Source organism: Neomonachus schauinslandi, chromosome 4 (genome assembly GCF_002201575.2).
Source record: "Neomonachus schauinslandi chromosome 4, ASM220157v2, whole genome shotgun sequence".
NCBI classification, from domain to species: domain Eukaryota; kingdom Metazoa; phylum Chordata; class Mammalia; order Carnivora; family Phocidae; genus Neomonachus; species Neomonachus schauinslandi.
The window spans coordinates 8230968-8255013 of NC_058406.1; the positions used below are offsets into that span (position 1 = coordinate 8230968).

Consider the following 24046-nt stretch of genomic DNA (forward strand, 5'->3'; position numbering starts at 1 on the left):
ACCTCCACAGGCTGACTTAGTTCTGCCCCTTGGACTCGGGGTGAGTCTGAGCTACCTCTGGTTCACACTCGGGAGTTTCTGCTGATACAAATTGGGCCCCGGAGCAGATACCATCCCCTTGGCAGGCTTGCTTTAGGGCATGGCAAATGGAAAGTCTGATGATCTCATCATAGAAAGCTTGCATATTACAGGAGCAGTCCTCACCCCTGCCAGGTCTCTCTCCCTTTCAAGCCTTCTGTTTTGCCCTCCTCCTTTCCCACCCACCCTCGCCCCACTCTGTTTCTCTCTCTGTTTCCCTATTTGCATCTCTGTCTGCCCACCCCCACCCAATTCCACTCTCCTCTCTGTCTCCTCTTTCCAACTGTCTCGTCTCTCATCTCTCCCATTTCCTGTCTCCCTGTCTCTGCTCCCCTCCTTCCCCTCACCCTCTCTTCCTCACTTTCTTTGGGCTGTCGGCAGCCCCTTCTCTTCCTGGACAGACCGTCTAATTGAAATGGAGCACTCTAGAGAATGTTAATAGGAAAGGCAGCATTAATTAGCCAGCTCTGGCATAATTAGCTTCCTCTTCTCAATGCCTGGCATCTAACTGGATAATGAGTCTCCCTCCGTCCAAACAGAGGACAGGAGGGACAAGGGGGACAGGCCATGCCCGGGGATGCTGGAAGGCCTCCTGCCTTCGGGCCACCCTGCTGGAGTCCTCAGGCTGCCCAGCCTGCCCTCTCCTGCCAGGGCCTCCTGCTGCTTGTGCCCAAGTCTTGGGGAGACAGATGCCTGGCCCCTGCTCATGCCCAAAGGTTTGACGTTGCTGGAGCTGCATGTTAAGTGGTCTGAGTCTGACAAACAGTGGCTGCAGCTGCAGCGTCCCAAAGAGGGGGTGGGGAGCTATTGAGAGTTCTTGAGGAGAGCCATGACAGGCATCTAGCTCCAGCACAGCCCCATGGACAATGGCTGAGCACATTGCAGCCCCCAGAGGGGAGCAAAGAAATCTGTTTATGTGACAGATAATAACGAATATACTGCACAGACTGCAGCGTGCTTACACCCTTGACCTTCCTTGCAATTGTGTGAGGCAGGAATGGCCACCTCTATTTTATAGACAAAGACTCTGAGGTTCGGAGAGGTTTCCCACCTTGCCAATGTTCACGCTACCAGGACCCAAACTCGGGTCCATCTGATTCCAAAGATCACATTCTTTCCCTCCTACCCTGATACTTCTGCAAGGTACTTCAGAGTTGCTGATTAAATAAAAGTGATTATAGTGGAGTAACACCTCACGTTGGCCTTGAGTTCTAAAATCAGAGCATGGGGGCGCCTGGGTGGCTCAGTCGTTGGGCGTCTGCCTTCCGCTCGGGTCATGTTCCCGGAGTCCTGGGATCGAGCCCCGCATCGGTCTCCCTGCTCCACGAGAGGCCTGCTTCTCCCTCTCCCACTCCCCCTGCTTGTGTTTCCTCTCTCGCTGTGTCTCTGTCATATAAACAGAATCTTTAAAATAAAATAAAATAAAATAAAATCAGAGCGTGAAGCAAAAGTTGGGAAATCGGGCGCAGTCAAAGTTCCCTTCAAAAAGCCCTTAGGTGGGAAGGAATATCTCTTCTGTTTGCAACTGGGCTGTGATTCTCCCTTTTCTGGGACCTTGAGAGCCAAGATCTAGTTGGGGGAGGTGATGGACAAATAACATATTTTTTCTTTCTGTTTTGTGTACGAGTGATTAAATTCAGTTGAGTTAAATGCCTGCTCGATGCAATTCCACTGTAGTATTTGTGGACGGGGTCGATTCCTAGGGCTGGGCAATTGCAGCCACGGGGCACCCTCCTCTCCCTCTCTCCAGCCTGCTGACCCTCTCCCTCTCCTGTAGGCTATGGACTCGGAGGATGACCCTTTGCTGCAGGATGTGTGGCTAGAGGAGGAGCAGGAAGAGGAGGAGGAAGCAACGGGTGAGGCCTTTAGGAGGGCCCAGAAGCCAGGGCCGCAAGCTGGGGAAGGAGGGCAGTGTTGCTGGCGGCATTGGACTTTGCCTTCCCGGCCCCCGGCCTCGGGCTTCTGGAGTACTCTGGGCTGGGCTTTCACAAACCCGTGCTGTGCGGGGCTGGTGCTCTTCCTGGGCTGCAGCATCCCCATGGCCCTGTCAGCCTTCATGTTCCTCTACTACCCGCCGCTGGACATTGACATCTCCTACAACGCCTTTGAGATCCGCAACCACGAGGCCTCCCAGCGCTTTGATGCCCTCGCGCTGGCGCTCAAGTCCCAGTTTGGGTCCTGGGGGCGCAACCGGCGCGACTTGGCCGACTTCACCTCTGAGACGCTCCAACGCCTTATCTCAGAGCAGTTGCAGCAGCTGCATCTGGGCAACCGCTCCCGGCCGGTCAGCAGGCCCCCCCCCAGCTGTCCTTGCGGCCCCAAGGCGTGGCCCAGGCCTATCTCCGGACACTTCCGCCGACCAGAAACCAAAAGCCAATCGGATTGGGCGCCTTCGGCGCGAGGCCCCACCCCCGGCGGATCTGGCAGCCAACCAGAGTGAAGGCCCAATGAACAGGAGGCTGGAGAAGAATGGGCGGTGCCAACCCAGCTCCCCGCCCCCTGCTGTGGCTGCAGCCAATCAGAGCCGAGCCCGCCGAGGTGCCTCACGCTGGGACTACTCGCGCTCGTATGTCAGCTCCAACACCCAGACGCATGCGCACTGGCGCATCGAGCTCATTTTCCTGGCACGCGGCGACGCAGAACGCAACATTTTCACCAGTGAGCGGCTGGTCACAATCCACGAGATTGAGCGCAAGATTATGGACCACCCGGGCTTCCGGGAGTTCTGCTGGAAGCCCCATGAGGTGCTCAAGGACCTTCCACTAGGGTCCTACTCCTACTGCTCCCCACCCAGCTCGCTCATGACCTACTTCTTCCCCACTGAGAGAGGGGGCAAGATCTACTATGATGGCATGGGCCAGGACCTGGCTGACATCCGAGGTGAGCAGACCTGTGTGTGGCTGGGGGTGGGGATCGATGGGGCTTATAAGGGGCAGGGCCTTGATAAGGCTGGGGGTTGGGTCTTCCTGGGGTTGAGACAAGGTACTTTAGAGGGGCATAGGAAACCTGGCCTTGGACTCACACCTGAAGGAGGTTGGGGTGGGACTTGGCTGTGGGTCGGAGTCAGGCTGGAGTTGCTTGCTGGGTGTGACCTGAAGGTGATAGGTCGAAGAGCTGGGAGCAGTGTTGGGTGTGAGATGGGATCCGAGGGAGGCAAGGAAGGAGGTTTGGGCGCACACCTAGGTTGAGGGAAATTGGGAGTTAGAGAAAGCATGGGCTGGGGCTTGGGCTTGAGGTTGGTTAGAGGGAAGCCCAGGTGCGGTGACAGAGGACTGGGCATCTAATCAGGGGAAGATAGGGGAGAGACTGGGGTTGAAGGGAGACCAAGATGGGGTTAGTTCGAGGTAGTTTAGGGATGAGACTTGAAGGGGACTAGAGAATGGTTGCGAGGCTTGGGGGCTTAGGTATGCCTTTTAAGGGACACATAAACAAGGTTCTAGGCAGATGGAGGGGGACTGGAATGGGAAGGTGGAGTTCAAGGATTACAAAGACTGAGCCTTGGAATTAGGTGAAGTTCACATGCAAATAAAATGTGAATTTATTGGGCGCTGCCTGAGCAGGTCTGGGGGCTGCTGCTCTTGGGCAGTGAGTTCTTTAAACCCTCTCTCTGTCCCATTAGGGACAGTTGGAGGCAGCCTGAGGGGGAGTTTCCTACGTCCTTAGAAAGGAGTCAGATGGTGAGGAGGCCAGAGTGACGTTGATGGAGGGCTGGGGGGGAGTTGACACTCTGAGCTCCTTGGGCCCCCACCCCTGCAGGCTCCCTAGAGCTGGCCATGACTCACCCTGAGTTCTACTGGTATGTGGACGAGGGCCTCTCCGCAGAAAACCTCAAGAGCTCCCTCCTGCGCAGCGAGATCCTGTTTGGAGCACCCCTGCCCAACTACTACTCGGTGGACGATCGCTGGGAGGAGCAGCGGGCCAAGTTTCAGAGCTTTGTGGTCACCTACGTGGCCATGCTGGCCAAGCAGTCTACTAGGTAGGAGGTCCAGCTGCACCCAGTGTGTATTTGCCCTTGTGTATACCAGGAAAGGGCTGTGTTAGGGCAAGAAACTATCTTCCAGGTGCTTCTTTCTCCTAAACCCCAGATCACCTGCCCTCAACCTTCTCCCTAGGAGGTCTTTCTTCCTGAATCAGGGGCAGAGCCCAATGCATCCTCCCTGTCACTCGGATAGCTGAAAGACTCCTTTTCTTGATCAGTGCTAGTAGGTAGTGAACATGACAGCTTTGGCGGAGGCAGGAAATCCCACAGTTCTTGCCCCTGGAGGTGTGGGGTATTGCTTTTCTCCTGAGATGGTGCTAAAGGGCTTTCTGAAAAGAGTATTGACCAGGGAGTATTGGCCTCTCTACCTCTACTACCCAGGGACGTAGTTGGCAAGTCACTCTTCTTCTCTAGGCTGCAGTTTCCCTGCTTTTAAAACGGGGATGGTGAGTCCTGATACCCTTCTGGAGGCATTAGGAGGAGATGAGCCAAGAGATGTGAAGGTGCTCTCAGGCAGTGGGTGCTTTGGTTGTCCTCCAAACCTTGGGATATGTGTCTAAGAATACAACTAGGCCCCTCCTCACCCAGAAAGAGCATTAGATAGTTCATCTGTCAGTCCTGATGGACAATAACTGGAATGCCTCTCAGTCCTCTGCCCTGACAGGCCAGCCCCAGACACAGGAGGCATCATTCTGCCTGAAATACCCTTGTTCCCTCCATTACTCATCCATTACATTGAGCAACTACTTTGAGCAACTACTGTGAAAATCAGAGCTAACATTCATGTGGCACAGAGCAGGTAGAAGCCCCTTATACACAACATCTCATTTAATGTTCACACCAACCCAGTGAGGTAGGTGCTATTATGATTATCTCTATTTTACAGTTGAGGAAATCGAGGCACAGCACAATTAAGGAAGTTGTCCAAAATGATAAAGCCATAAGTGGTGGAATGACATTAAAATCCAGGCACCTGGGCTGCTCAGTCAGTTAAGCATCCGACTTTTGATTTCGGCTCAGGTCATGATCTCAGGGTCCTGAGATTGAGCCCCACGTTGGGCTCCACACTGGGTGTGGAGCCTGCTTAAGATTCTCTCCCTCTGCCCCTGCCCACTGTTGCACATGCTCTCTCTCTCTCAAAAAAAAAAAAAAAAATATCCACGCTTTTGAATCTGGACCCCTTACCCTTTGTGCTTTTACGCCAGTCGCTGCACTAGGAGCCTTCTCCCAGCCATGCTTCTTTGCCAAGGAAGCCCTGTTCATCCACTAAGATCCAGCCTGGGCAGTTTCTCCCTAAAGCTGGATCAAAAGCCCACTCTGCCCCCTTCCACCGTGCCCTTCCTTCTCCCTAAAGGAGGCAGGGAAAAACATATGTTGAGTTAGATATATCTGGGGTCGCATACCAGCGACTCCACTTAGTTGTGTGAGTTTCAGTGGGCTCTCTCACCTCTCTGAGCTACAGTTCCGTAGTAGCCCTTGGCAGTCTGTATTTTAGTTGTTTAATTCCTTGTCACTCAGAGGGCAGCCCTTAGATCAGCAGCAGCAGCATCACCTGGGGGCTTGTTATAAATATAGAATCTCAAGGCCTTTCCTTGACCTGAAGGATTCCCAGGTGACTTGTTTGCACATTAAAATTTCAGGAAGTCTAGATTCATTATGTTTCAGTAGAGTGTGAGTTTGTTGAGGCCTGGGATTGTTCCTGGTTCACTTCTATAGGCCTAGCCCCCAGTACAGTGCCAGGAACCCCTTAGGAGGGATTTGTCTTGGGAATGAACGAGTGGATGGGTGGATGGATGAATAAATGGAGATGTTCCTGAGAAAGGTACTTGGTTGGCTGGATTAGGAAGCTGGGAGAGGCTGGCTGCAGGAAGATCTGTAGGGTTTCAGATACCGACAGTTACCTCTGTGTAATATGTTCAGCTGCTGAGTCAAAACCTCTGCCTGAGTAGAAAAGTCTCTCTTCCCCTTCCCATCCCCCTAGAGCTTCATAGGTGTGGTGACAAGCAGAGTCCCTATAGACTTGACTTTAGTATCTTCTTGTGGAATGATCAGATCTTTTTATTATTCTATTATTGGTTACCCAAGAATTGGCAACATGCTCCTTGACTTATTACAGAATAATACACATGATCACTTTTACTACTTCCCTGATAATACTAGAATTTTAGAACATGTTCACTGCGCTTATATCTTGTTGCATGCATTTTAATTCTATATACATTTAAACCCCATAAGACATTTCATTATTACTTTACTGAGTCAGTACTCATTTATATTTACTCGCATATTTACTTTTCCTGTTGCTCTTCATTACTTTCTACAACTTCATGTTTCCCCCTGGAATCGTTTTCTTGATCTGAAGAACTCTCTTTAGTAGTTTTGGTTTGTTTTTTGTTTTTTGTTTTTTTAGCGCAGGTTTGCTGGTGATAAATTGTGTTGCTGGCCTCAAAAACATCTTTATTTTACTTTCATTTCTGAAGCATATTTCTGCTGGTATAGAATTATAAATGGGTAGTTATTTTCTTTTAATACTTTAAAGCTCTCAATCCATTGTCTTCTGACTTCCATCATTTCTGTGGGAAAGTCAGCTGTAAATATTTTGATTGCCCTTTGAAAAATTATCTTTTTTCTCTGGCTGCATTTAAGATTTCTTTTTTGGCTTTGGTTTCACCAAGAGTGGTGAAACTATGATTTATGTTAGTGTAGTTTTCTTTGTATTTGTTCTGCTTGGAATGCACAGAACTTCTTGAATCTGTAGGTTGATAACTGTCATCAGTTTTAGGAGTTTCCTGGCTATTGCCTATTCAAATATTGTTTCTACCTTTTAGGATTCCTTTTTAGGATTCTAATTACACAAATGTTAGACCTTTTCACTGAGTTCCATGTGTTTTCATTGCTCTTTCCAAGATTTTTATTTTTTTTTTCTATGTTCTAGTATATGTTACTTTCTATGTTTCATTTCTTTCTATGTTTTAGATATTCCAGTTCACTGTTATACTCCAGTCTTCTGTTATATCTAATCTGCCAAATAATATCTGTTGAGATTTTAATGTCAATGTTAAGTTTTTCTGTGGAGAATTTCCATTTGATTCTTTGTTATTGATCTAAATCCCTGGTGAAATTCTTTAGTTTTATTTCTTTTGTACATATTATCCTTTCTCTCCTTAAACATATTAATTATCATTATTTTAAAGTCCTTATCAGCTGACTTTCAATATAGGAATAACCTGTGGATTTGTTTCTGTAGTCTATTCTTTCACTTGGTTTTTGGTCATGTGGTCCTGCCTATGAGTATGCCTGGTAATTTTTATTGAGTGATGAACATTGTGTATAAAAAACAAAGAGGTCCAGATGATATTTTTTCCTGCACAGAAAGTTTGTCCTTCTCTCCACTAGGCAGACAGATTTGTGACTGATCACCTTAAGTAGCCAACCATTTTGCTGAGTCAGGGCTGTTTTGCAGCCCTGCAAAGTTTCAGTCTGCCTCTTGTTTGTCCTTGATTCTCTAGAAGTTTCAACTGGGAGCCTGGTGTATTCTGCACAACTCTTTTCCCTGACAGTTACAAACTTTAATATTTGTTTCTCAAAACTATAAAAAGAAAAATAAAACAAAAACTCCATGCCACTTTTTCGGAGGCTTTCTGCTTAGACTTGCAGCCTAATGCTTCATGCAGCTCCACTACCCAGCACAAGTACTGAGGGAGAAACCGACCATATACTCTGCTGGTCTACAAGTTTCTGCCCCAAACTATGCTAATTCATCTGACTCCTAGCCTTGATTTTCAGCCTTCTGCCTGTGTTCAGAATCAGCAGATGCCTCCAGGATGAAAACAGCTGTAGAAGGGCAACTTACCTTTCCTAGGTTCTTCTCTTTCCAGAGTCTTTCTGGAGTTCCTCTACTTCTCATTACTTTAGGAACTCTCTACTGTCATTAAATAGATGACTTCTGAATTTTATCTGACTTTTTGTAGTTCTTGGCAAGAATATTGTCTTCCATGAGCTATTCCTTTATACCTGAGAGTAAAAATTTGGGCCTGTGTCTTTTTATAGCCAGCAACTAAGATAGGACCTAGAACTTCAAAGGCACTCTATAAATGGTATACAAATGAATGAATGAATGAATTAATAAACAGTTGCTTGAACTTTCAGTGTTCTACTCTAATGAAAGATCAATTAACCTATTTAGTTCAACAAAGTAGATAATCCAAAGATCTTTTCTACTTGGCTTTTAAACGTTCCATTTGGTTTTTTAAAACAGCTTTATTGAGATATAATTGACATACAACCAACTGCACATACTTGAAATTTACAGCTTGATTAGTTTTGACACATGTATATACCATAAAACCTTTACCATAATCAGATGGTGAACCTGTCCATCTCCCCCAAAAGTTTCCTCCTGTACCCTGGCTAATCACTGTATCCTGCCCTTTCTTGTCTGTCCACCCCTACCTGAGGCACCACTTTCTGTTTTCTATCACTATATACTGGTTTTCATTTTCTAGAATTTAATATCCATGGCATCATATAGTATGCACTCATTTAGTTGACCTCTTTCAGCCTAATTATTTTAAGTTATATCCATGTTGTTGCAGGTATCGATAGTTTATTATTTTTAGATGCTGAGCAGTAATCCAGTGTATGGAGATGCCACATATTTTTATACAGATATCTAATTGTTCCAGCATATCTGTTGAAAAGATTATCCCTTCAACAAAGATTGCCTTTGCACCTAGGACAAAAATCTATTGTCCATATATATGTGGGTTTATTGCTGGACTCTGTATCTATTTCTTTTTTTGCACACTTAAAAAATACACACACACAGGGCTATTTCAATTTTTTTTTAAAGATTTTATTTATTTATTTGACACAGAGAGAGAAAGCACAAGTAGGCAGAGAGGCAGGCAGAGAGAGAGGGAGAAGCAGGCTCTCCACCAAGCAGGGAGCCAGACGCGGGGCTCGATCCCAGGACCCAGGGATCATGACCTGAGCCGAAGGCAGCCGCCCAACCGACTGAGCCACCCAGGCGCCCCTGCTATTTCAATTTTTTAAAAATTCATTTAAAAAATATGGGGCAATTAACGTTATCTATTTCTTCTTGCATGAGCTTTGGTAGTTTTTGAGTCTTTCATGAAATTTGTCCATTTCATTTAAATTGTCAAATTTGTTGGTATAAAGTGATTCATAATATTCCCTTATTATCTTTTAAATATCTGTAGAAACTAGTGATGTCACCTCTTTCATATGTATCTTCTCTCTTTTTTCATGATCAGTCTGGTTAGAGGCTTGTCAATTTTACTGTTCTTCTCAAAGAACTAGCTTTAGGTTTCTTTGATTTTTTTTTTCTATTGGTTTTGTTTTGTTTTTCATTAACTTCTTCTCTGATCTTCATTATTTCCTTTTGTCTACCTACTTTACATGTAATTTTCTCTTATACTTTTTGAACTAGAAGCTGAGCTCATTAATTTGAAACCTTTCTTCTTTTCCAATATAGGTATTTATTGCTATAAAATTCCCTTTCAGTACTGTTTTAGTACATCCCGCAAATTTTCATATGTTGTGTTTTCATTTTTATTCAATTCAAAATACTTTTTTTTAAGGATTTTATTTATTTGAGACAGAGAGAGAGAACACAGAGTCAGGGGGGGCGGGTAGAAAGAGAGGAAGAACGAGAAGCAGGGAGCCTGACTCGGGGCTTGATCCCGGGACTCTGGGATCATAACTTGAGCCTAAAGGCACTTAACCAACTGAGCCACCCAGGTGCATCTCAAAATACTTTCTGTTTTCTCTTCTGATCTCTTTTTTGGACCCCTGTGTTATTTAAAAGTATATTATTTAGGTTCCAAATATTTGGTAATTTTCCAGATATCATTTTGTAGATGATTTTTAATTTAATTCTTTTGTATGACTTTAGTCCTTTCAAATTTATTGGGTCTTGTTTTATGATCCAGATTGTGGTCTGTCTAGCTAAATGTTCCCTTGTGCCCTTAAGAAGAATACATATTCTGCTATTGCTGGATGGGGTGCTTAATAAATATCAATTAGGTCAAATTGGTTGATTGTGTTGTCTGGATTAATTGAACCCTTTATCATTTTGAAATTGTCTTCTTTATCCCTAGTAATATTCTTTGCTGTGAAGTTTACTTAGTTTGTTATTAATGTAACCATTCCTGCTTTAATTTGAGTTAGCATGGCACATCTTTTTCTATCCTTTTGATTTTAACCTATTTGTGTCTATATTTAAAGTGGGTTTCAGAGGAGCATGGGACTCTTGATCCCAGGGTCGTGAGTTCAAGACCTACATTGGGTGTAGAGACTACTTGAATAAATAAATATCTTCAAAAAAATCATAAAATGCGTTTCTTGTAGGCCACTAGGTTTTGATTTTTTTAAAAGCTAGTCTGACTGTCTCTGCCTTTTAATTGGGGTGTTTAGACAATTATAGGTAATGCAGTTATTAATATGGTTAGGCTTAAGCCTATCTTACTTTATTCTACTTATCATATATTCTTTGTTTCCCTTTTCCTCTCTTTTGCCTTCTTTTAGACTAATTCAGTATTTTTTATTATTATGTTTTATTTCCTTCATTAGCCTTTTAGCCATAACTTTTTATTTATTTTAGTGCTTGGTTTAGGGCTTAAAGTATGCAACCTTAGATTATCACAGCATACCTTCAGATGATGTTATACCACCTTGTGTATAGTGTGAGACCCTTACAGTGGTATACTACCATTTCTTTCTTCCTGGCCTTTATGTTATTGTTGTCATATGTTTTATTTTCATACACATTATAAATACCACACTATATTATTATTTTTGCTTAAATGGTCAATTATAAAGAGACTTAATGAGTAATAAGAAAAATTTATATATTTGTTCATGCCATTACTATTTGCAGTCCTTCTTATTCCTTTGTATAGATCCATGTTTCCATCTGTTATCCTTCTCTTTGTAGGACTTCCTTTAACATTTCTTATAGTGCAGAGGTACTGGAGATGAATTCTTTCTGCTTTTGTGTATTTGAAAAGGTCTTCATTTTGCCTTTGCTTTTGAAATATAGTTTTGCTGGGTATAGAATTCTGGGTCAACTGTTTTCCCAGTAGGTAAAAGGTACTGCTCCGTTGTCCTCTCACTTGCACTGTTTCTGATGAGAAGTCATCCTTATTTTTGTTCTTCAGTGTGTGATGCATCTTTTTCCTCAGGCTGCTTTTATTTACTTTATTTATTTATTTATTTACTTTTAAAGATTTTATTTATTTATTTGACAGAGACAGAGATAGCGAGAGCAGGAACACAAGCAGCGGGAGAGGGAGAGGGAGAAGCAGGCTTCCCCCCAAGGAGGGAGCCCGATGTGGGACTCGATCCCAGGACCCTGGGATCATGACCTGAGCCGAAGGCAGATGCTTAACGACTGAGCCACCCAGGCGCCCAACCTCAGGCTGCTTTTAAAACTTTCTTTTGGTCACTGGTTTTGAGCAATTTGATTATGATGTGCTTTGTTGTTGTTTCATTCATGGTTTTGGGGGGTTTTTGTTGTTGTTGTTGTTTTGTACTTGGAGTTAGTTGCTTGAACTTCTTGAATCAGCAGGTTTATAGTTTCCATCAAGTTTGGGAAAGTTGCACCCTCCTTTAGGGAGCCCAATAGCCCATATATTAGGCTGCACTGGGGCCCAGCAACTCTCAAGGTGGTAAGTCAGGATAACCATAGGACCCATTTTGATTCTCATCTCTCAGGTATTATCATCCTGTGTTATCTCATGTCCAGAGTCTTGCTTTATATATTTTCTCTTTTTTGTTGTTGTTAATTTCATGGGGAGGGTAGATCTAGATTTGATCTTATCACTCCATCATGGCCAGAAGCAGATTTGTATTTTAAAACTCAATGTGACCAGCTGGTTATGTTTTTGTTATTACTGAGAATAGCTTGTGGGACGCCTGGGTGGCTCAGTCGGTTGGGCATCTGCCTTTGGCTCAGGTCATGATCCCAAGGTACTGGGATCAAGTCCCATGTCAGGCTCCTTGCTCAGCGGGGAGCCTGCTTCTCCCTCTGCCTGCTCTGCCTGCCACTCCCCCTGCTTGTGCTCTCTCTCTCTGACAAATAAATAAAATCTTTAAAAAAAAAAAAAAAGAATAGCTTGTGTCACCTGCACACTGAATAGCCATGTAAAACTGCGTATATGGAAGCCAGTTTGAATTTAGGATTTTGCAGCAAATATTGAGAATTGGGAGATGGCGTAGGATTTGACTGTGATTGATTATTATCTGTGTCGAGTATGGCCATACATTTGAATCACCTGGGAGATTTTTTTTTTTTTTAATGTTTTATTTATTTATTCATGAGAGTCAGAGAGAGAGAGAGAGGCAGAGGCAGAGGGAGAAGCAGGCTCCCCGCCTAGCAGGGAGCCCGATGCGGGACTCGATCCCAGGACCCCGGGATCATGACCTGAGCCGAAGGCAGACGCTTAACCATCTGAGCCACCCAGGCGCCCCTCACCTGGGAGATTTTTAAACACTGATGACTCAGCCCCACCCCAGAAATTGTGGTTTAATTTGTCTAGAGTCTGGCCTGGACATCAGGATTTTTGGAAGCCCCCAGGTGACTCAATGTATAGCCAAGGTAAAGAGCCACTGTGGAGGTGGATATCTCCTGGTTCTCCAAGTGTCAACAGCCATCTGCAAACCACTTCTGTCTTTCTTCTCCACCCCTACCAGCAAAGTCCAGGTTCTATACGGGGGGACAGACCTCTTTGATTATGAGGTGCGCAGGACCTTCAACAACGACATGCTCCTGGCCTTCATCAGCAGCAGCTGCATCGCGGCCCTCGTCTACATTCTCACCTCCTGCTCAGGTAGGTCTCCTCAGAAGGCCCAGCAGGAGCCAGCTCCCCTCTCACCACCCCACATGCTCTTGTTCCACCAAAGTCTGCCTTCTCCAGAATTCCAGAAATCATCTTGAATCCGCCATGTCAGAGCTGGTGGGGTGGGATGCTCAGAGGTCACCTTTCAACCCCAGGCAGGGGCACTGTGGTCCAGACACAGCTCGGGCCATACCTGAGGGCCCCCACTCCCGGGACCTCACATGGTTAACCTTGTGCCCTTTGACCATCATTTCCTTGCTAAAAATTTTGTTTTGGGGAGTCTGGAGTATCGGACCCTCCTTTATGGATTATTCTGTAGCCTGTTTTATAGTCCCCAGCTGCCCTTTTGTCCCTCAGTTCGCTGTAACACTGCCACCTTCCCACGTACCCTGGCTGCTTCTTTCTGCGTATACAGTAGGTACTCTCTATTGCCCAAGCGAATGACAGATTAGCCAGAGCTTCAAAAATAGAAAAGACATTCATTCATTCATCCACATAACAAATATTAATTGGGCACTGACTATGTGTCGGATGCTCTGAGGTGCCAGAGATCCAGTGAAGAATATCATAGACACGTTTACTACCCCCATGGAACCTCTAGTCTACTGGGGTGACAGATGTTAAACATATAATAATTCCCTACTAGCAACCGAGGTCAGTTCTATGAAGATGAGGGTCTGTGAACCACCCACTCAGATGGCTCCCTCTGCCACTCTGGCCTCCTGCCTGGCCCCTTCTCTCTGGGCATGAGAACTGTTCAGGGCACACCCAGGGTGGTGAAGGGCACTCTGTGGGGACATGGGGTGTGAGGCAGGATCCAGCTGTGTCCCTGAAGGGTGTGTGTTCTGCTGGGCCCTCCCACTCTATCCCATGTGCCTCTTGCCCTGCCCAGTGTTCCTGTCCTTTTTCGGGATTGCCAGCATTGGCCTCAGCTGCCTGGTGGCACTCTTCTTGTACCATGTGGTCTTTGGTATCCAGTACCTGGGCATCCTCAACGGCGTGGCTGCCTTTGTGATAGTGGGCATCGGTGAGTTGCCTCTGTGGCATGGTGGGAAGGGTGGAAAGGAGGTGAAGATTTGGAATAGGGGCCTCGTTCTGGGGAAGGGGTAGGGCCAGGGAGCATGGAGGGTGGGGCTTGGATTCTTGGTGGGTAGAGCCAAAGTCGGATGGGTCTTTCCAAACTCCAGGCTGAGAAGCAGGACTCCCCTGGAGCCTGACCTCTCAGGGGGCCACTCTGGGTTAGTGTAGGCCCAGCGTGGGTCTGATTCTGGAGATAGCAACATGATCCTGAGCCTGCCCCTGCTGGCCCGGGGCTCCCGCCCACAGGTGTGGACGATGTCTTTGTGTTCATCAACACCTACCGCCAGGCCACCCACCTGGAGGACCCCCAGCTGCGGATGATCCACACCATCCAGACAGCAGGCAAGGCCACGTTCTTCACATCCCTGACCACAGCCGCTGCCTATGCAGCTAATGTTTTCTCCCAGGTGAGAGACTGCCTTTGTCCCTGGCCCAGTCTCCCCCTTCCTCCCGTGGTCCCTGGGCTCTGCTCCTCCCACTCACCCCTTCTCTTGCAGCCACACAGCGTTTGCCTCAAGGCACCTGCCACGTCCCTAGACTCTGTTCTTGCTACTGGTCGTCATTACCAGAACTTAACAAATGGGAAAATCATGAAAATACAAATAGTATTTATTATTAATGCTCATTAATAGTAATCCAACCTCTGCCCTGAAGGGTGTGTGGCAATTCCCAAAGCTCTTCCACGTTTAGTTTTCAAGACATATGACAGAGGTATAATTACATCCCTATTTTCCTAATACTGAAACTGAGGCCCAGAGAGGTAAAGTGACCTCCTCAAGGTCACACAGCTGGTAAGTGGTGAGCCTGACCAAGTCTGCTGACCCCCAGTCCAGAGCTCTTCCCACCCATCAGCCAGCTTCACCCTACATTGTCATCCTTCTCATCGACATCCCTCTCACTGACCCCATGCTCCTTCAGGCCCCTGAGTTGAGCTCGGGAGAAGGATCTGAGTTATCTGAGTTTGGGCCAGGTCCTTGGTGCCAAGAGAACCCGAAAGGCAGTGAGCCCACCCGAGCCTTCGAAACATTTAATGACCTAGGCCAAGTATCCCATCTAGAAACCACTGATGCTTTGGGATTATTTGGGCCTTGGTAGAGAACTGTGTCCAGAAAACAGGCAGAGCTAGGTTCTAGGTCCCCTTTGTGACTGGCCGTGTGACCTTAAGACCTCTGAGCCTCACTCGCCTCCTGTGTGGATTATTCAGGGACTGAAATGAGCTGGTTGTCAAAGTTTTTCACAAACAGCGAAGGCCTGTGTGCTGTTGGTTACAGTTTCCTTCGACTGCCACATCCCTATGCGGGTCCCTGGGACACCCCGGAGCACCCCCCATGGCTCCCCAGCCCCAGGTGCACATGTGAGCACTCTCTCCCTTACCCTCACTCACATGTGGCCTGGTCTAACAGGCTGTCTTCCTCTGACCCCCTAGGCGCTTGGGTAATGACCGTTAGTGAGTGCTTGCTCCGTGCTAGGCATCACCATAGGCAGGGGGCTGCAGTGTGGACCTGAGCCTCTGCCCCAGAGGTGGGACTCTTCCTCCCCTCCTGTGCCCCCTTCCGCCAGCCCTCGCCTTCTGATGTCCTCCTGGCAGCCTGGGCCTCCTCACCGCCCCCTCCCCATTCTGGGAGTGGTCTGGGGTCTTGAGTGCCTTTGGCTACAGAGGTCCAGGCTCCCTGGACTCCGGGCCTGAGCGGCCTCACAGCCCACCTGTACCTCTCCATTGCCAGATCCCGGCCGTCCACGACTTTGGCCTGTTCATGTCCCTTATCGTGTCCTGCTGCTGGCTGGCTGTGCTGTTCACCATGCCGGCCGCCCTGGGCATCTGGAGCCTTTACATGGCACCCCTAGAGAACGCCTGCCGGACCAGGTGAGCGGCTGGCGGGGGGCGGGGGGGGCCGTGTCCTCCTCTCACCAAATGCCCGTAACACGTCCTCCAGGGCCGCTCAGCGCCCCACCCTCTCTTCTAAAAGCTGTGAGATCCTTTATTGAGCACCTTCTGTGTGCCCAGTTCTATACTGGGCACTCCTGCGGGACCGAGGAGGGAGAAGAGAATCCTGCTGGGGAGTTACCATCTGGGAGCATCTACTCCGTGCCAGGAAGTGGGCAAAGTGCTTTTATACAAGACCTTATTCCCCCCCAGGACCCTCGGAGCTGGGTTCCCTTGTTTGGCCCATTTTACTGACGAAAAACAAGGGCTGGGGGAGGGTGGGTGACATTCTCAAGGTCACCTGTTCAGTAGGCAGCAGAGCTGAGATTTAAACCCAGTGGTCTGACCGGCCCCCCCATGCCAGCCACCATGTTAAATGCTTCTCGGGTTTTTGCCTTGGTGGAGTAACCATATTTAGACATAGTGAGCTGTGTGCAGAGTTGGATGGGTCGGCCCACAGGTGCTGCCAGAGGTCAAAGTGTTGGGGTCTCGCGGGCTGGGTGGTTGGGGAAGGGGGGAGGGAGGGTTACCACATGGAGTCAGGCCTGGGTGGCTGGCTGGGCTTGGGTACTAGGAATGACAGGGGCTCTGGGCTTGGGGTGGGGCACACCAGCGCAGGGGACCCTCTCCCTGGGTCATGGTTGCCGTCATCCTTTGTCTTCCCAGAGGAAGAATGGTACCGAGGGTCCGGGGGCGGGGGGTTGGCTGGGGAGATGGCCCCGGAAAGGAATCAGGCAACAGGCTCCTGGGAGTCTATGGTGAATGTCCTCCAGGAAACGTCCACAGCAGTGTGATGCTGGGGCTCATACGGTGGCTGGTACCCTCCCTGTGCACCCGGGGCCCTCGGGGCTCACCCCTCGCCCCCACTCTCCCCACAGCTGCCACCAGAAGTGTGGCCGCAAGAGCTCCCTGCACTTTCCCGGGGACGTGTTCGCCACTCCTGAGCGGCCTGGGGGCAGCCCTGCCCAGGGCCCCATGCCCTACCTGGACGATGACATCCCCTTGCTGAACGTTGAGGAGGAGCCAGGTAAGTTTGGTGCGGGCCTGCCCTGCTGACCCCGGTGAGACCCGGGCCTGCGTCTGCCAGGTAGGTCACCTTTGATGAGATGGTGTGAGGACAGGCTGGTCCTGATGGCCATCGGGGATCCTCATCAAGCACTTGGGCTTCCCTGGAGAGGACAGGGACCAGAGTGGGCTTTGACCTCTGATGAGCCGCTGCTCTGCCCTGGCAGTGTCGCTGGAGCTGGGAGACGTGTCCCTGGTGTCTGTGCCCCCCGAGAGCCTCCAGCCAGCCCCCGAGCGGGGCAGCAGGGGCCAGCTCATTGCCCAGCTGCAGGAGATGCTGCACCACTGGGCCCTGTGGTCCGCTGTCAAGAGCCGCTGGGTGATCGTGGGTAAGTGGGGTCTCCACCCTCTTTCCCCTCTGACTTGCAGCTTTTCCTCAGTGCCCGAGGCATGGGGGACAGACTCCCCAAAGGACGTATCGGCCCTGGGAGCCCAGGCCCTCCTGCACATGACGCTGGTCTGGCGTCTCACTCTCCTGGGCCTTACCCCCTTCCCGTGTAGAATGGAGCTGGTCCCCCATAACTGTTGTTTATGGAGCACCTACTGTGTGCCAGTCATCACACCGGGTGGTAGAGCGCTTAATGCTTGGGCTCTGGAGTCGGACCAGCTTGGCCAGGTTGGAATCCTAATTCTACCATGTACTGGCTGGGTAACCTTGGGTTTGTCGGTTAGTCTGAGCCTCAGTTTCCTATCCTGTTCCTGAGGATAAGAATAGTATCTATCTAATAGGGCAGTCAGAGGGCAAGCCACGGTGCAAGGAATGAACTCAGCCCGGTGTGTGGCATGCAGTAAGTGCTCAATAAATGCTGAGTGCTGTTATGGTTATAGTCACTGACAGTATTTAGAGTTGTTTATAATCGAGTGGACGTGCCAGCTCCTCAGAAACTGTTAGGTGCTCTAAGATGGTGGCTGGTTCTTGTCCAAGAATGCAAGCTTGTCACCTGCCCCCCAGGTGACACGAATAACATCCAACCCCGACCCCCAGAGGACCAATCCCTGACCAGCTTCACCCACAGGCTGGCGTGCTACAACTCTGCCAGCTCCCCGGGGACCCCGTCCCACACTGCTCCCCCATAAAGGGAGCAGCTCTTCCCCAGGGCTGTGAGGACCCCCCCAGGCCCTGGCCCCCGGCCCTGCCTAGTGTGCCTCCTTTCTTGGCAGGGCTCTTTGTCTCCGTCCTCATCCTGTCCCTGGTCTTTGCCAGCCGGCTCCGCCCCGCCAGCCGGGCCCCTCTGCTCTTCCGGCCCGATACCAACATCCAGGTGCTGCTGGACCTCAAGTACAACCTGAGCGCTGAGGGCATATCCTGCATCACCTGCTCAGGTAAGAGTTCAGTCCGGTGTCCCCTGTGGCTCCCTGCTCTCTTCGGAGTTCAGGTCTCAAAGACTGTTGGCCTGCGAGATGCAAGGTCCAGGTCACTGTGCGACCTCAGCAAATCACTCCACATCTGAGCCTGAGTGTTTCCCCATTTCCTGAAACCAGTATTTCCCGGATGCTGGGGAAACTCTAGTGGGCAGGACAGGCTTCCCGAGCTCAGGGAGTTCATTTGCTTGCTAGGGGCCAACATTGGAATAGTAGATCTGTGCTGTGATGGAGGAAGAACGGGGAGCCTGGGGAGCTCAGCATCATGGAAGGCTTCCTGAAAGAGGCAGTGTCTAAGCTGAGACTCAAAGAAAGGGAAGGAGTGAGCCAGGCTGAGAGAGAGAGAGAGAGAGAGAGAGAAGAGAAGAGAAGAGGTCTAGGCAGAGGGAAGCACCAGAGGTGGGCAAAACCAGGGCCAAGTTTGAGAGAGTCGGTCTCAGGAGCTAAGGCTAGCCAGGTATGCTGGGCCAGGGACTGGAGGACTGGAGTGAGGAGTCTGCATTTAATTCTAATTGGCAGGGGGGCTACTGGAGGATTTTAGGCAGAGAAGGGCCATGACTGATTCTCCCAGGTGCTGTGTGGAGGTAGATGGGAGGGACAGGGTAGAAGCTGTCTGGGAGACCAGGTAGGAGGCTGGTGCCTTCATCTGAGCATAAGACAGTGGGCCTGGGCCAGCGTGCTTATGGTGGCAGTGGAGTCAAGAGGTTTTTAAGAGGTGAAATCCATAGGATTTGGTGATGGGGAGTGAGTGTCAGGGATGAGCAAGGAGGTGAGTTGAAGATGTCTCCTTGCTTTAGAGGTAGTCTGATCCAGGCCCTGATTTTACAGAGGGAAGCCTGAGGTCAGGGTTGGGGCCAGGGGAGGTTGGCGCAAGGTCATACAGCTTTGCCAGGTCAGTTAGAGAAGCTTCTAGGAGCTTCCAGCTTCTAGGAGAAGATCCGCTGACTGCTGTAATTGCCTTCATTTAATTAGGGCAGTGTTCACATTAACCTGGCCTTCCCCTTGGTAATGGCATTAGCCAAATGCATGATAATCGACTGCAGCTCAGAGAGGTGCCCAAAGAGCCCCTCCTAAATTGGATCTGGCCCCGGCCGCATCCCTGGCTCCTCTCTCTCTCGCCCGCGCCTACACATTAAATTCCCTTACCACTGCTGCTATGGGGCCAACTGTGAGTCAAAAAGCCACTCCTCGTTCCTAGATGGACAAAACCCAGGATGGTGCCGAAGCTCCTGGAATTGTCCGGAGAAGGGCCAGGACACTAGCCCAAGTCCAGCCTCTGCCCCTTGCCCCTCTTAGCTCCCTGAACTGCTCTTAGGGAGACCTGTTGGGGTTGCAGCAGAAAGGGCTTTCGGGGCCGCCAAGACTGGATCCAAATGAGGCTCTGCCTCTCACTTCCTCTGCGGGTCACAGAACCTCCCCGAACCTCTCTGCTTTCTCCTCTGTCATATGGGGTTAATGATAATGACCTCTGAGAATTATCGTGAAGATTTTATCTTTGAAGGTGTAAAATTTCTCTCATGAAACAACAACAAAAGAAAACAGAAAATCCATCCCCAGTGGTTGAGGCAAAACAGGACAGTCTCTTGTCATCTCTGCTGGTTGATGATGTGCCATTTCCAATTGTTCCCACTCGAGTATTTATCACGAGCTAAATGCATGAGATGCAGCATCCCGTTTGGTCCTTCCGCCACCCTCTGGGGGTTCGGAGTCACCCCATTTGACAGAGGAGGTACTTGAGGCATGGCGAGGACAAGGAGGGAAAGCGTCAGAGTGTCTTCCTTTGGATGGAGCTGACAGGTGCCTTCCTTTTGCCTTCAGATTCCTGCAAATTCAGTATTTGGCATTTTTTTCAGTTCCATACAGTTTCTTTCAGACCCCTGTCACTCCTCCCCCAAGCTGAGGGCCCCAAGGCCTGTGTCCCTAGGGTGGCCATCTCTCTCCCATCTCTGCCCTCCCCTGCCGGGCTCAGCCAGGGAAGCCCTCCTAATGAGGCACGGGGGTAGGTCTGTTCCAGGAGAAGCCCCACAGCCTGCAGAACAACATCCGGACATCCCTGGAGAAGAAGAAGCGGGGCTCGGGGGTCCCCTGGGCCAGCCGACCTGAGGCCACCCCACAGGGTTAGTGGGGAGTGTGGTCTGGCTGGGGGGGAGGGCCTCGGGAGATCCTGCCTAGTACTAGGATGTTCCTATGAGAACAAGAGTCTGTGTTCTTGGAGTCACTGACGAGGGGTTGGGTTGGGGGGTGAACTTGGGGCCCTTGCCCACTATCCAACTAGCTCTCCTCAGTCAGAACAGTAGGCATCCCCTCCTGCCACCACCCCAGCCAGGTGGGGTGCCGATTGTGTGGTGCCCCACACAACCTGTTGTGTGTGTGTCTGGGGGAGGGCAGGGGCATCCTGAGCCCCGGAGGCTGGCTTATCCCTGTCCGGGTCTCCATCAGAGGTGGGATGCTGGGACACGTGTGGGAATTAGCCCCCCTATGGGGCAGTTCTGTGTGTCCTTGTCACCCCATGGCTGTTGTCACCCTCCGTGCCCGCTGTTGTCATTCGCAGCCCCGGCCCCACCATTTACCCCGCCCCCCCATCACGGGCAGCACCGCCACTACCCTAATCTTCACCATGACTTGGGGTCAATCCATCCACCTACACTGCCACCCCATCCTGGTGACCACTGCCACCTCCCGCTTCATCCGTGCCACCACCCCATCCCCACACCCACCACCAGCACCCCCCATCATGGCCATTGGCTTGCCCACCACCAGCACCCCCCATCATGACCATCAGCTCGCCCACCACCAGCACCCCCCATCACGGCCATCGGCTCGCCCACCACCAGCAACCCCCATCACGGCCATCGGCTCGCCCACCACCAGCAGCCCTCATCATGGCCATCAGCTCGGTCTAATAGAGAGGAACAGTGCCAGCATTTAGAGAGGAGCCCAAGTTAGGGCTCAGCTCCTCAGTCCACAGAACAGAGAGTGGGCTGCCCCAGGTCAGGGAAAGCTAGGGAAGGGGACTGTCCACCCCTCCTCCATCCTTCATTTGTCTCCCAGACTCCCCAGGCACCGTGTATGTATCCAAGGTGAAGAGTAAAGGCCACCCGGCTGTGTACAGGTTCTCCCTCAACGCCAGCCTACCCGCCCCTTGGCAGATCGTGTCCCCCGGGGACGGGGAGGTACCTTCCTTCCAGGTGAGCCTGGGCTGCCGTGACCTGAACTGCCAGTACCAGGGAGGGGGCCCTCAGAGCCGCGTCAGGAGGGGGAGGCAGGGTCTCTGAGGGAGACGGGGACCCTCTCCCAGCCAGGTCTGTGGCACCTACAGAGTGGTGACAGCATGGGCTTCCAAGTCAGCCAGACCTGGGTTCGAGTCCTGGCTCTGCCATTTATAATCTGTGTGTCTTTGGGCAGATTGCTTAATCCCTCTGAGCCTCAGTCTCCTCATCTGTGAAATGGGGTGTGTAAAGTCCAGCCAGGGTAGGAGGTACGTGAGGTAACATAGCATATAGGACACAGGAAGTGCTCAGTAGGCGGTGGTTATGTGATTGTTCTCAGCAGCTGCTCCAGCCTCTGAGGGCCACCCCAGGCCTCCAGGGTCTCCCTCTCAGGAATCATCTGTGTTTTTTTGACAAGTTACACCCTGTGTCAACTCATTTGTTCAGGGTTTATATTTCCATCTGAATGGTGAGGTGTCTGAGGCATTTCCTGACTCTGAGCCTTTGCAATGCTGTTCCCACTACCTAGAAAGCTTTTCTTCCAGTGGAATGCACAGCAGGCCCCTCACTGACACCTCAGCATGAATGTCATCCCCTCAGAGAGCCCTGCGCTGGTCCACTTCTCGTCTGCCCTCCTCCTCCCCTGCCCATTTATCCTGTGTCTTATCATCCTATTACATTCATAGCCCTTAAAAGACCGTAAAGCCATTGTGACTGGCAGCTCCACGGGGGCAGGGACCAAGCCCATCTTGCTTGCTGCCGTACGCTCAGAGCCCAGCTCAGGCCCTGGGTAGAGTAGATGCCCCGCTGGAGGAAGGACTGAGGCTCAGCCAGGGAGGGAAGGATTTGCTCCATCTTCAGACTCGAACCCAGGCCTCCTGAGCCTCTGCCCAGGGCTCTGCCCCCCCATGGTGGGGGGGCTTGAACAGGGTGGGGGACCTGCCTTGGAGGGAGGGGCCGGAGCCTGAGGCCGGGCCCAGGCCGAGGCAGCCCCCCGGAGTCACCTGTCTTGTCTCTGTCGATCCACTGCTTAGGTGTATAGAGCGCCTTTGGGTAACTTCACCAAGAAGCTGACCGCTTGTATGTCTACAGTAGGGCTGCTCCAGCCGGCGAGCCCCTCCCGCAAGTGGATGGTGACAACCTTGGCCTGTGACGCCAAGCGGGGCTGGAAGTTTGACTTCAGCTTCTACGCGGCCGCCAACGAGCTGCAGCACACGCGGTAACGGCCTCGCAGATAAGCCCCTTTCCCCCAGCTGGAGCCCTCTCCCCCGGGAGATGTCAGCAGGCACCTTTAGGAAGCCCCCGTCCACATGCACACATGTATTCGGAGAGTTCTCAGCCCAGGACTGGGGAGTGGGGGATGCCGGCGCAGAGGACTGGCCGGTGACAAGCTCCCCCCCCCCCCCCGCCCCCCTGCCTGGCGCTGGTGCCGCCGCCCCTCCCCCGCACGCCCAGCAGGCGCCGTCTCGGGCCTTTTGCACTTGCTGCTCCCTCTGCCTAGAATGCTATTCCCGAGCGCCTCAGGTGTGATGGCTTCTCTCCGGGATTCAGGCGTCCACTCCGATGGCCCCTCTTGGGAGAAGCTGTCCCTGACTGGAACTCCCTCCCCATCCCGAAGAACCATGCCTGGTCCCTCGCCATGCGCTACACCTGCTCCCTTTCCGGCCCCCATCGCCACCTGGGATCACTGTGACCCGTGGTTTATAACCTGTCGTTCCTCGGGAGCATCGTGCGGTGGGCACGCTGACCGTTTCCCCCGCTGTGTCCCTCTCGCCTAGCGCAGGGCCTGGCGCCCAGGGGGTGCTCAGTGAACACTTGCCGAATGAGTGGATGTGCACGCTCTGTACCTCCTATCCAAGGCACTGTTCACTCTCTCTATATAATTAATTCTGCAAATGTTTTAATTAACGCCACCCCCTCCCCCGCCCCGCCAGACCGTAAGGAGACAGGACAGAGACTGTCTGTTGTACTTAGCGACTGCATACTCGGGCCCTGCCTGGTGCCTGGCATGTAATAAGTGCCCCAAAATACTTAACAGGTGACAACACTCTGTTCCCAAGGGGGGTGGGGGGGCTCCGAGCAGCTGGGGACACCCATGTTCTGACCAGGGCCCCACATTCATGTATCCATTGAGGCTGTATTTCGTTGTTCATTGAACAAACATGGGGCGCCGACTAGGTGCCGGCACCCCTCTGGTGCTGGGGATACGGTGGTAAATAAGACAGATGTGGCTCCTGCCCTTAAGCTGGCTAGCGGGAGACAACAGCTAACAAGTCAGCCGCAGTGTCGTTAGAAATGATGGCATGTGCTCTGCTCTGGAAGGGGGAGAGGTGCTGGGCCTAGAGAGCGACAGTACGGGCCTTGCGCTGGTGACATGCGGGGCTCTGACTCTGACAGAGCCTGACCTCGGGGTGCTGGGCACCCATAGAGGCTGGACGTCACTTGGGACAGAGGGCATGGCGTGGAGGTGGGGGCAGGTGACCAAGAT

The 24046-nt window shown here is 50.8% G+C and overlaps 1 protein-coding gene across 1 annotated transcript in view; it reads left to right on the top strand.

Annotated features, from left to right (window-relative positions):
- The first annotated feature begins 1858 nt into the window (after positions 1-1858).
- DISP3 (dispatched RND transporter family member 3) overlaps positions 1859-24046 on the top strand; it is a 29678-nt gene continuing 7490 nt past the window's right edge. The window contains 13 exon segments of the mRNA XM_021683431.2: positions 1859-2389; positions 2391-2958; positions 3835-4054; positions 12773-12909; positions 13811-13945; positions 14245-14405; positions 15723-15862; positions 16801-16949; positions 17155-17316; positions 18149-18310; positions 20353-20466; positions 21401-21537; positions 22593-22777. Coding sequence (XP_021539106.2) covers positions 1859-2389; positions 2391-2958; positions 3835-4054; positions 12773-12909; positions 13811-13945; positions 14245-14405; positions 15723-15862; positions 16801-16949; positions 17155-17316; positions 18149-18310; positions 20353-20466; positions 21401-21537; positions 22593-22777 — 2801 coding nt within the window.